Below are 12,913 nucleotides of genomic sequence, written 5' to 3'. Positions count from 1 at the left end.
ATGCTCCCACATAAGTAATACAGACTGACAAGACCTCTCAGAAATATATTCGATTCCAGCGCTTTTGACTTATAAATTAAAAGAAGAGACTGGACAACCATTTGTCTGAAATGGTATAGGGTTTCCTGCCTGAGCAGGGGGTTGGACTAATTTAATTTAATAATTTAATAATTTGATTTCTATACCGCCCTTCTCCCGAAGGACTCAGGGCGGTGAACAGGGCAATACACAATAAAAATCAAGTACAAGAAGACCTCCAAGGTCCCTTCCAACTCTGTTATTGTTATTGTAAATTCTTCAATCTCTAACTATTGGTTATTCTGTTAGGGGCTTATGCAAGTTATAGACCAAAATATCTGGCACTTACATGGCTACAATTAACCCAGATCTAGCTATTAACTTAACTATTCCAAGTCTTTGATAATCTATGTTCTGGCATGCATTTTACCAGGGGTCCCCAACCTGTGGGCCATTGCCTATTGGCCACTGGGCTGCATGAGTGGCTGGTGTATGTGTGTGTGCGCGCGCATGCACACAGCCCCATTCATGCAAGCGTTGTGGGAGTTTGTGGCCCCACTTGTGCACATGCACGCACTTGCATTCACCCCCCCCACACACAAAACCATCCCTTCCCCCCTCCCCCACTCCAGGCCACCAACCCTGAAAAGTTGGGAAACTGTTCTATACTGTATATGGAATACAGACTAATAGGTCTGTAATTTAAATATGTGGCATGCTACTTATAGGTTGAAATCTTTGTCAATGCATATTCATTACAGAATGAGCAGCAACCTAATTTGCATAGCAGAAGTTGAGGAAGATTTATTTTCTGATTAGTGTATCATTGAATGTGCTTTTTTGGGTTGTATGTTAATGGAGAATGATGTGTGAACAGTGAATAGTGTCAGAAAATAGAGGCCTGGCTGCTAATATTGTGCAAAGTTATCAAGATTGCTCTAAATGTTAATGAGTCTGATGTCTATGAGTCTAACAATTATGAATTATTGTTGAAATTTGATTGAGGGACTTTTGAATGATTTGCTATATTTAGAATAGTTCAAGAATTGAGAATTTGGAGTTTTCCTTAAAGCTCTAATAGTGCCTTGATGAGATTTTTGGGTGGGATTTGAGAATAATAATTTTGTTTTCTTCTTTGACCCCATCATTTTTTCTTTTAAATTACTTAGAAGACTGTTGCATATGTACCTTCCAGATACTGGTAAATATTTATAAATCAGAAGGAGTTCCTATTTTCCAACCAATGTTTTCTTCTCAAAATAGCAACCTGATGCATTCCAGAGGTTTTGATCTCGTACAATCATATTTCTTGCTGCTAGCCACTATAGGGAGACTGATGGGAGGTAAAGTCCAAAATATCCAGAGGGCATTAGGTCATTTATTTGGGTATGCAGGATGACATAGTCTTGCACTGAAATGTACACAAATTTAGCTATTAGTTCATTTCTGTTTAGTTTGAATTTCCAGGTCAGTGGTGTAAAAAATTCAGCCATGAAGAGTGGATTTTATCTTCTTGGAAGATTTAAATAAAGAATGATTTGTTTAAAGAGATTATTATCCTGTCTCCTGACCTGCTTTGTTGGTTGTGTGATCTTGAAAAATGTTTCCTAAAAGCAAACATTGAGATTTGCATAGACAGGGTGGCATTTTGAACTGTTTCACTACGTATTCATTTTATGCAGATTGCAAACAACTTTTAAAATCAGAAAAGCTGGGAAGCAGGCTGACTATAAAGTACAATTTGAGTCAAAGTGTTTTGTCCACAAATCGAAGCAAAATGCATATCTTCTCTTACAACTATGTTGATTAGTATAAAGAGAATAGACTACAGTGTTATCTGACTAAGCATGAGGAAGTTGAATTTAAAACCATTGAAATGTAGGTCTGTAAGTCAATTTCTCAAGGACTCTGTCGATGTGTTTGTACTTGCATGTATTTTACCTTAGAGTCAGTGTTGACTCCTGGACAGATTACTCCAGTTTTCTTGGCAAGATTACAGAAGTGATTTGCTATTGCCTTCTTCCTAGGGCTGAATGAATGGCCCAAGACCACCCAGCTGATTTTGTATCTAAGTTGGGACTAGAATTCATGTTCTCCTGGGTTTTGTCCCATTGCCTTAATCACAACACCAAACTGACTCTAGGAGTTTTAGCTGCTGTGAACAATACTGTCAGAAATGGTTCATGTTTGTTCATACATGTGACAAGACTGTTGTTGCTCAGAAGATTGGTCTGAGACCAAAATGTTCAAGCTGTCCTTTAGCTGTGCTTTGATTTCTCTAGTGACTGTTGAAATTGGGAGCCTAAATTTAGAAAATTGAATTCTTATTTAGGGAAATGTTGTTTGCCAGGAAAAAAAAACCAGCTCCAAAACATTCTTTGACCGGAGTAGTGTCATACCTACTTATCTTTTGAATATATTATTTATTTTTTACAGTATAATCTGAAAATAATATTTCAAAAAACCTTGGATGCTGACATTGATATAGAGATGTGTTCTCTTAAGAGCCAAATTGGTTTCATACCTTTTCATAGCATAGTTTGATTCTAGAAAAATGAGTTTGCGTCACTGCAATGGACAAGTATACATTTTGATGGGTTTTTAAAAAATATTTCCCATAATATATAGTATATATTTCCTCTCTTCCCAAGTCCTACCATATGAAGATGACATCTACAGGTTGTTGTTTTTTATTTAGGAGATTGACAATTCTGGAAGTATTTGGAGTTGAAATTGTTTTGGAACATTTCCAGAATGATCAGAACTGTATTGGAATGTATAGAGGATCTTTTTTATTTGAAGTACTTTGCCATATTCCATAGGTTCAGTATAAAATTGAAACATAGCAGTGAAGGATCACACACAGAGAGATACAGGGGGTAGTCTGCTAATGTACAGGTAATCCTCGACTTACAACAGTTCATCTAGTGACCATTCAAAGTTACAACAACATTGAAAAAAGTGACTGATGACCATTTTTCACACGACTGTTGCAGCATCCTCATGGTCATGTAATCAAAATCCAGATGCTTGGCAACTGACTCATACTTATGATGTTTGCAGTGTCCCAGGGTCATCTGATCACCTTTTGCAACCTTTTGATAAACAAAATCAATGCGGAAGCCAGATTCACTTAACAACTGTTGTTACTAACTTATCAATTGCGGTGACTCACTTAACAAGTGTGGCCAGAAAGGTCATAAAATGGGGCAAAACTTAATTAACAAATGTCTCACTTAACAGAAATTTGGGGCATAATTACGGTCGTAAGTTGAGGACTACCTGTAATTGTCAGTGATTTAAGATTCTGGCATGAAAGGATACTAGAAATATACCAATTGTTAAACTATTTTTTAGTTGTGCTATGACGCATTTGGTGTATTTGAAGTTTACTTGTGTGGGCAACTCATGTTTTTTCAAAACAGAATTAGGAAACGGGCTACTTTCTGGAAATGCTGTGCTTCAATTTCAGCAACATTACAGCCACTTTAACATTTTAGAAAGCTAAAGTGTCTCAATGTAAACTTTTGCATAACAGTGTTTGGACAATTTTTAATAACTTTTATTAAATTTGAAATTTGGAAAACTAAATCACACTCTGAATAATTTTATCTTTCTGTATCACAGTACTTGACTTGAATCTGAACAAGTGCATTGATACTATAGAAAAATGCTGTTTGGTGATATCAAAGTCCTTTGGATTGATACAGTATGTGGTGGTAGTTGCACTCATGTCTACCGATATATACGTGAATGTGAATCTAAATTTACATTTCTAAAGCACTTTTATAATTTTCATTCGGTGAAAATGCTTAACAGAAGTTTATAAATCTAAAATTTTTACAATATACCAAAGTTGTACCCACTTATGTTTGTTGGTTACAGGTAAATTTAAAGAGTGATGTGTCTGGTGATAGTGGAACAAATACTAATGGCAGATTTAATACTCTCTTCCTGCAGTTGCCTCAAATTTGGGAACGTTTTCACATTTGGGCTTATCTATACTGTACAGCACATAAAAATGTGCCTTTATGTGGAGTAAAAAGGAACTAAAATTCTGCTTTTTCACAAAGCAGTTCCCGGAATGTTTTTGTCTTAAGCCATACCAAGTAAATACTAAACTAAAAATTAAAATAGAGATGAGTACTCGCTGGGTTTTTAATTATTTGATTTTGTCCAGACTTATATATGAGAAGAAAATAAAGGAAATTTTAAAAAAGAAAGGAAAATTATTCTCATCCAGTCTTCACAGGCAAAAAATGCTCCTTTTTTGTTATGATTTCAGTCAGATAATAAAAAGTAAGTTTGCATTGTCAAGCTCAGTCAAGATATTATTGTTATTTATTAAATTTTTATGCCAGTTATATACAAATCAAACATGAAACAAGATGTCCGTATCTCCTAGGGAGATCTACAAGAAGATTCAGTGCTGTACCAGTTTTATGAGTATTAATAGCACTTTTATTTCTGATAGCAAGATTCAACAAGGCCTAACTTTAGAAAATGCCCAGAGTCATTTGAATATTCTATTTAGCCAGCAGTCATTTTGCATGAAGTCATTATGCTCATTCAGTTCTCCTTGTCAGACAAAGACTTAAAAAGGATTTTTTAAAAAATCTTCCAAGGCATCATCATCAAAAGGTTTCTTGGCTCAAAGGGAAGTAACTTAGCTTTCTCCTATTCTTTCTTACTTAATTGGCATAGAATATATATGTCATTCTGTTCCATTGAAATGACAGTTTTTACTTCAAATGACCATGTTTCATAGTTAAATATAGGTAGCCCTTGATTTACAACCACAGTTGAGCCCAAAATATCTGTTGCTAAGTGAGATATTTGTTAAGTGAGTTTTGCCCCATTTTGCAACTTCCCTTGACACAGTTGTTAAGTAAATCACTGCAGCTATTAAGTTAGTAATATGATTGTTAAGTGAATCTAGCGTCCCCATTGATTTTACTTGTCTGATGATCGCAAAAGATGATCATATGACCTGAGACACTGCAGCCCGTCATAAATATGAACCAGTTGCCAAGCATTTGAATTTTGATCACGTGACCATGGGGATGCTACAATGGTCCTAAGTGTGAAAAATGATCATCAGTCACTTTTTTCAGTGTCCTTGTAACTTCAAATGATTGTTTGAATGGTTGTAAATCAGGGACTACATGTAGTAACAATTCTGGACCATTATTTGGGGGTATTCCTTCTGGCTGTTCTTAATCTATTCTCAAACTAATTTATAGTAAATACAATTTGCTTTTTATTCAAAAATAATACTGGTGTAAATCTGAGCCCTGTTTCCACAACACACATAACCTATCCAGCCACCAACCTAATCAGATTTCCTTAAAAATGAAAGTGGCGCACAGTCACAAAAACTGTGCCAAAGGTTTTTGGAATTACATAAGACATGGACCCCTTTTCCATCAATTCCATTAGCCTTTGAAACAGAAGAGGACCAATGAGGCTTCCATTGATGAGTAGCCTTTCCTGATTGTGCTGCCAGCAGCAAGCATTGTTAGGCTGCTACAAGAACCTAATACTAATATTACTCATTTATGTGTACTTATATCACAACTGATTAGGTATAATTAATTTGAGTGCAACACAAGGTATGATTTGGGCTATGTTTGATCACCTGGAATTTAGTTGACTAGATCAGTTGATCTGGTTGTGATGTTCCCCAGATATTCAGCCAATCCACAACTGACTTAGTTAAGTGTGTTGTAGAAAGAAAGTCACAATCAACTGCTATCCTTGTATACAGTAGTCTTCAAAAGCATTGCAGTGATTCACTGAAGTCTTGTTTGTTAAATTGAGTCCCCGAATTCTTTATTATGAGGATGTTGTAGTTCTAATCTTGTTTGGAAAGAGTTGCTGTATATCTGGGTTCCCCAACCTCCGGTCCACGGACTGGTACCAGTCCATGGCCCATTAGAAACCAGGCTGCACAAGCAAGTGAAGCTTCATCTACACATGTGTGGGATCTAGGTAGCACACGAAGCCATTTCCCCCTCTGGTCTGTGGAAAAATTGTTTCCCACAGAATGGGTTCCTGGTGCCAAAAGGTTTGGGGAACCACTGCTGTATATTCGTGCAAGGATATATTTTTCCTATTACGTGACCTATATTAAGATTTTTTTTAAAAAAGAGAAAATTTTGTAGAAACCACCTATTTGTACTTGCCTTACTTTTGTAGTTGTCATATCAAAGAACCATGCCTCTTTTTTTTGATAAGGGTTTATCTACAGTTTTATTGCTGGTTAGCAGTAATATTGCTGATACTATTTCTGACACCCCCCCTCACCCCCCCCCACCCCAGCCAAGAATTACCTATGGAAATCCTTCAGGAATGTTCATCTTCTCAATTTCACAGCCAGAGTTGGGAAGACATCACTTATCATGTCTCTTGTCAGTGAAGAATTTCCTGAAGAGGTAAGGTTTCATGACACTTGATTTAAAACAAATCTTTGTGCAATTAAATTTCAGTTTGCTGGACTTTGACGTAACAGATTACACATACGGTGGACCGTGTTCTGCTCTGAGTTACATTTGCTAATGATGTTTGATGCAAATTACAATACATCATTGCCATCCTCTGTAAAGGATATCTTTACGTACATTGGGAAAATTATATAAAATCACAATAAGCACATGCTTGTCAATTACCAGATGTTCATTAGAAACAGTTTCTCCTCCCCCAGTTAATCTATTCATGTTTCACTGTATTTTTAAAGCCCTTAATAGAAATACAAAAACTACAAAACCATAAGCTTAGAGTCTTATACAAGTAATTGCTTCTAAAAGTTTATATTTTATGTTCTTTTTTCTAGATACACAAAAGAGTGATTTCTTTATAAGCTTTTAAAAATTTGTGAAATTACGTAAAGAAATTTGCAAGTTTAACATGTACAAGTTACTCAACACTTTAATCACTAGAATATATTGCTGCCATTTCTGTTCATAGTTGATATTATGAATGACAAAGTTTTTCCACAGTATAACAATATATTGTCAGTCATCAGCATACAAAATTTTACTGCCATAATTTCCATTAGGCTAAAATATGCCAGTATATGAGACTGACTTCTGTGATGAATGACTTGGTAAAAATCATTGAATGTCTGAGAATGGAATGGAGAACTCTTAAGAGTTCCATTGTTAACCATTATGTTCTGTGAAAAAAAATGATAATGAATATAGTGTTCTTGTTGTTTGCTGTCATTTCATATAAACCTTATTAGTCATGGGCTTCGTTGATTAGAAAGTTGTGTAGGAGATGTACTTGGGATTGTTAGAAATAGCAATTTATGTAACAAGCATGAAATGACTTTGGAACAAACTGGATCTTTTATGGTAAGAGATGCGCAATGTTGAATTTCTTTAACGGAGACTGGTGAAATCAAATAAGGTGGCAAATGGTAAAAATTTGTTTTACTTGGTTTCTAGTTTCCTGCTTAAGGGGGTATCATAGGTAATTGCTCAGTTTCTGCTATTACAGGTTACAAACTTTGCAATGTATGTAATAATTGAATATTTAACTAACATTTCTGCTTTTCATACACTGAGGTTCCTCCACGAGCTGAAGAAATCACTATCCCGGCTGATGTTACCCCAGAAAGAGTGCCAACCCACATAGTGGATTATTCAGGTAATGCCTCTATTTTTATAAATTAAAAAAGAGGATTTGGCTGCTCTGGGAATGGAGGTATCAAAGAACAATTCATCAGCCGTAGAAAGGAAGAATAATAGAGCTCAAAGGTTAATGTATCGAAAATCCTGTCTTCCACCCAACTAATAGTGCTTCTCTGTCTTTACAGTTTATGCATCTAATAACCAAGATTTTAGGAAATCAGTCTCTTTGCTCCTTTCTTAGTCTCACAAATGCAACAGTAATACTTAGTCCTTTATAAAATAATGAATTGGGTTATAAGGTCTACTTCTGTTAAATGGAGCCATTTCCTCTGACATTTTCCCAACAGAGCCAGCTTGCTAGAAGTCATGAAGCAGATGAAATGGGTTGTTTTTTTTTAGATAGGAAGATAATGGAGAAGATGCATGGCAGCTGAATTAAGAAATAACTGTAAAATGGCCAGATGCCAGTCTGTTTGTATAAAAAGGCCAGGTGCCATTTGTTTGTAACTATAAAGCACTAGATATTTAGGGTTCTGGTGTAAGTAATTTAGGTTCTACCCAATGTAAAACATACCTGGAATTGCCTATTATAATAATTTGCATCTTTATTATTGAAAGTGGTGCTTCATCGTGGGGAAGAATAACTACATTTTGTTAAAAGCATTCTCTGCTTTTTAGTATAGAGGAACATCCAAATTAATAGCCATATAGCCATTTAGGGTATCACTCAGCATGAAGACAAATCCTAGCTTGCTTCCTTAACCTTACATATGTGCATTGTCATACAATATGCCAGCACAGTTCAGGATTTTTCTTGGAAACTGAGATACTGCACAGAAAATTGGAAAGTGTACAGATAGTCCTTGACTTAACCATTCGTTTAGTGATTGTTTGAAGTTACAATAGCTTTGAAAAAAGTGACTTATAACTGGTTTTGATACTTACAGCTTTTGCAGCATTCCCACGGTCATGTGATCAAAATTCGGGTACTTGGCAACTAGCATGTATTTATGATGGTTGCATCGTCCTGGGGTCATGTGATCACCATATGTAACCTTCCCAGCTGGCTTTCAACAAGCAAAGTCAATGGAAGAAGCACTACTTTATCAAGAACCACTTTCTTAGAAGTGACCTTGTATTTTTTTTTCTATTGAATTCAATTATAATGTGTAGTAAACATGGAAAGTTCCTATTTGTCAAATTATTTTTAAGATTAGAGTCAAGAAAATAACTTGATGGAAGTTCTTTTGTTATCCTCATTCTCATAAGTCTTTGTTGTGACACTTTGTTATAAAACCTTGGTCTTACAGAGCATGATTTAACAGATTTTACATTTAGCACACAACAGTTTAATCCAGACCTCACCCCAATTTATCAAACAGTCCAACCCCATTTAGTAACCAAGTCATACTTCATGCTTACTGGCCTTTCTTTGATCATTTTGATCAATAATAATTGTTACATTCTGTTCCATGCAGAAGCTGAGCAAAGCGATGAGCAGCTCCATCATGAAATATCTCAAGTGAGTGGAATGTGTCTTCTGTTCTGAAATATTTGTGTTTTACCTATCTTGTGTAACTTGGTGCGCAAGTGAATTTCTTTTCACAAGAAAAGCCAGAATCATTCTGATTATTATGAAATTATTGTGGCGGTAAAAATACCCCCCCTTCTTATACACGTGAGCTGGGTTCAATACCAAACCTACCTGATGCCCATCCTTATATGTGAACTACTTAACCTTATAGTGAAATATTTGTAGCAAGCTGGATTGACCCTGAGTGGTGACAGGTAAAAATCAAACTGGAACGAGAGGCCCATTAAACCAAATGGTTTCTATTTACCTTATATCAACTTTAGTATAGCTGGCATGCTACCTACTGTAGTAAGAAAAGGATAAATAATGAGAAAGCCATCCAGATGGGATTTTCAAAAGCATTCCAGTATCATGCTGTAATTTACACTGGGTCTGCTTTTTTCCTTTGTTTTGTCTTTGAAATGTAGTAGGTCGAAGATATATAAGCTCTGATTCTGTTTTTGCCCAAGGCTACTCTGTAAGCTGCCAATGCTTTGCTGGGAGCCCAGTGTACACAGGTTTTTTTTGCATGCTTAGTACATTTATGTTGTATCTTCAAAGTGATTTAGTTGCCTTAAGTGAGCCAGGTTTTTGGCACCTGGCGAATCATCATTTTAAAGACATAATTTATCTGATTACCGATGTAGGAATGAGGAAAACTGTAGAATGATGAATTTATCCTCAGGCTATAAAGCATCCTCACTCTCTGTTCTTCCCATTAGACTGTCAGTTGAAATGTCTTAACTGGAATGGATGTTTAGTAAAGTATATCCTTGCAGCTGAGTGGTTCTCAAGAACAGGTCCAGGTTTGCAAAGCCCTGCATGCCAGAATGATGGGGGAGAAAAAAAATAAGCCAAACATTTTCTATGAATTTATTTAGAAATTTTACGTGGCCATCGATTTTAAATAGCTAACCTTGCGTTTCTAACAACAATTTACAAAAATATACAATAAAACCTCAAAATACAGATACAAACTAAGTTAAAAATAACCACAATGCCATAGGCAGGCACTTGAACAAACTCACAGTGCAGCCATATGTCTACGATGGGCTCAGCTAACATCCCAGCAACTGAGGGAAGAACCAGGTCCTCATGACCTTCCAGAACTCTTGGAATGTTGGGACATTCCTGATTTTGAGGAACTTATTGCATGTGACCGGCACTGTGAATCTCCTAGGTCCCATCAGATGACGTTTAATAGGTGAGACCTGAAGCATACCCACTTTATCGGATCGGGTGGGAAAACTGAAGCCTTAGGGGAGGGGCACTTCCACAAGTCATTTAATTCTGTGCCATGCAAGGCTCTGAATGCAATAACCACATTGAATTATATCCAGAATCGTACTGGGGCCTAGTGTAACACCCTCAATAGCAGGGTAGCCCAGGTATAGTCCAAACTGCATCCAATGCACTTAGAATTGGATATGCTGCCTGTTGAAGCTTCTGAGCATTTTTCAGGGATATTACTGTAGAATATATTGCAGTAATCCAATTAGGAAATGACTAAGGCATGAGTGATCACTGGCAGCCTTTCCTGGACTAGAATGGGTGTACAAGATGATTTAAAAATAAACCAATGGATGAATAATGATAAATAATGAGCAGAGTTCATCTTATGGACTGAAATCTTCCAACCTAACCTCCGAACACTTATCCCATGAAACAATGAGAGAATATGATAGGGAAAAGTTGGGGAAGAAATGCCCTTTGCAGAAGCAAGAGTTTCTGTTATAATTATAGGCTGCTTTTTTCAGATGCTGAAACTTTTACTGATAAATTTTGGTGGGAAAGTCAATGAATTTGTTTGTGAGTACAGTTCTCTTTGAAGAATATGATTCCACATACTTGCAAATCTATTTATGATTTTCTTAGTTTATGATTCATCAAACTACGTTCAACTTTACAATTTTTTAAAATAGATGTATGTATGTATGTATTTGTATTTTTATTCTTTATGCCCACAGTACAAAATCTACAAGTAAATTGCTGGTTCGCAGTTTTAATATCTTATGTTTAATTGAATATCAGAAGAAACTATCAAGTGGCCTTAAATAATGTCTTTTAACATCTTTGCTAGGAAAACCTTACAGTTATAAACCATTTGCTTCTTTTTTGTCCCAGGCAAATGTAATTTGCATAGTATATGCAGTTAACAACAAGAATTCAATTGATAAGGTATGAGGAAAGCGTTTTTTATTTTGTCCAAATATTAATATAGCATACTTGTTGACCATGCATTTGTTTCCAGGTGTTCAGACTGTCTTTTTGAAAGACATAATAAATTTGTCTTTTCTTAATTTTTTATCAATCCAAATGGGTCTTTTCTTATTTAGTCCTAAAAAATTGCATTGTTTTCTTGATAGACGGAGTGTGGCCCTTTCACTTGTAAGGGCATATTTTACTGTATTTTTTTTATTTTAACATATTGAATTTTCCAGATGAGAAAACTGGGGATCTTTAAAAGAATTTAAACAAAGTTTAAATGCCATGGAATGTATTGTTTTTAGTTCGAATAGAAAAGAATAAATGCAGCTTATGACTGAATTGTGGAATCCTTGATTCTCTCTGAGTTTGATTACTTGTTTCCAGACGTTTCATTATCAGTTAGGTAACATCATCAATTCTAACATCAATGCCAGTGTGAAGTTTGCTCCCTGTTTACACACAGTAACTTGCCCTGCCAGTGTTGATAGTGGAATAGTTCCTTGAGTAGGCATTGTTTTCTGCTTGAGTGTCTTGATTAATCTTTGCTTATCTGGGTATTGACTGCTGGAGAGTAATATGTCCTGGGATTTTTTGGTTTCCTTAGCTTTTTGTTGTTTTTAAATGATGTGCAAATATGGTTAATTTCTATGTGTCTATTAATGGCCAATTGTCTGAATTCCCTCGCATTTTTTTTTTATTTGGCTGAACACCAAGCAAACCAGAGAAACAAGCAAAAAAACAGTCAAGGAACTACTGAGGAGAAAACCCACCAATTCTGGCAGAGCAAGCGAATGCATATAAACAGGGAGCAAATCCCACACTCATTAGCACTGATGATGTTACCTAGTTGGGTAATGAAACATCTGCAGCAAACAGCCAATCTTAGAGAGCACCCAGAACTCCACAGTGTTTTTAGTTTCTCTGATGCAATCCTGTGGCGTTTCTTTTAGAATAACCTATCTATGTTAGGGTTGATACATTAATATTTAGGCATGGAATGAAAACGTAGTTTGAATTCAATGGATTTGCATGAGGTAATTATATTAGAATCTGAAAAAGATCCAGTTATTTAGAACAGAGGTCCCCAACCTTGTGGGCACCAGGGACCGGTTCCAGTGGAGAAAGGTTTTTCCATGGACTTTCCATGGTTTTGTGTGCTGCCTGCATCTCACGGATGGGACATTGCTTATTTGTGTGGACCGTTTGCTGGCATGCCGCGGCCCGGTACTGGGCCACGAACCGGGGGTTGGGGACCCCTGATTTAGAAAGTTGCATCATTTTGGGGTGAGGGAAAATTGGTTGTGGTTTTAGTGGATACCAATGAGGAAAATGTCCAGTTCCTACATACAGAAGCAGGTTATGTATTTTCTGTGCATACAGTTATGCTGATTAGAGTTTTTGTTCTATTTTTACCCCTTCATTTGACACTGGGATTTATCACTTCACAATTATTAGTGAACGAAAGCAAACTTAATTTTTG

At 36.1% G+C, this 12,913-nt stretch overlaps 1 protein-coding gene across 13 annotated transcripts in view; it reads left to right on the top strand.

Moving 5' to 3' along the window:
- Nucleotides 1–12,913, top strand: part of RHOT1 (ras homolog family member T1) — a 51,372-nt gene that overhangs the window by 2,379 nt on the left and 36,080 nt on the right. For 12 of the 13 annotated variants that reach the window (XR_014025638.1, XR_014025639.1, XR_014025640.1 and 9 more), the window contains exons 2-5: nt 6,394–6,452; nt 7,587–7,668; nt 9,131–9,174; nt 11,350–11,403. Coding sequence is in view for 9 of the 13 variants with exons in the window: in XM_081321411.1 (XP_081177537.1) it covers nt 6,394–6,452; nt 7,587–7,668; nt 9,131–9,174; nt 11,350–11,403 (239 nt within the window). In the remaining 4 variants the exon portion in view is untranslated. The remainder of the gene's footprint in view (nt 1–6,393; nt 6,453–7,586; nt 7,669–9,130; nt 9,175–11,349; nt 11,404–12,913) is intronic. The other variant, XM_081321405.1, reaches the window with a different exon arrangement.

Source organism: Vipera berus (genome assembly GCF_964194415.1).
Source record: "Vipera berus genome assembly, chromosome: 2".
Lineage (NCBI taxonomy): Eukaryota > Metazoa > Chordata > Lepidosauria > Squamata > Viperidae > Vipera > Vipera berus.
This window is presented reverse-complemented; position numbering and strand designations above follow the sequence as displayed.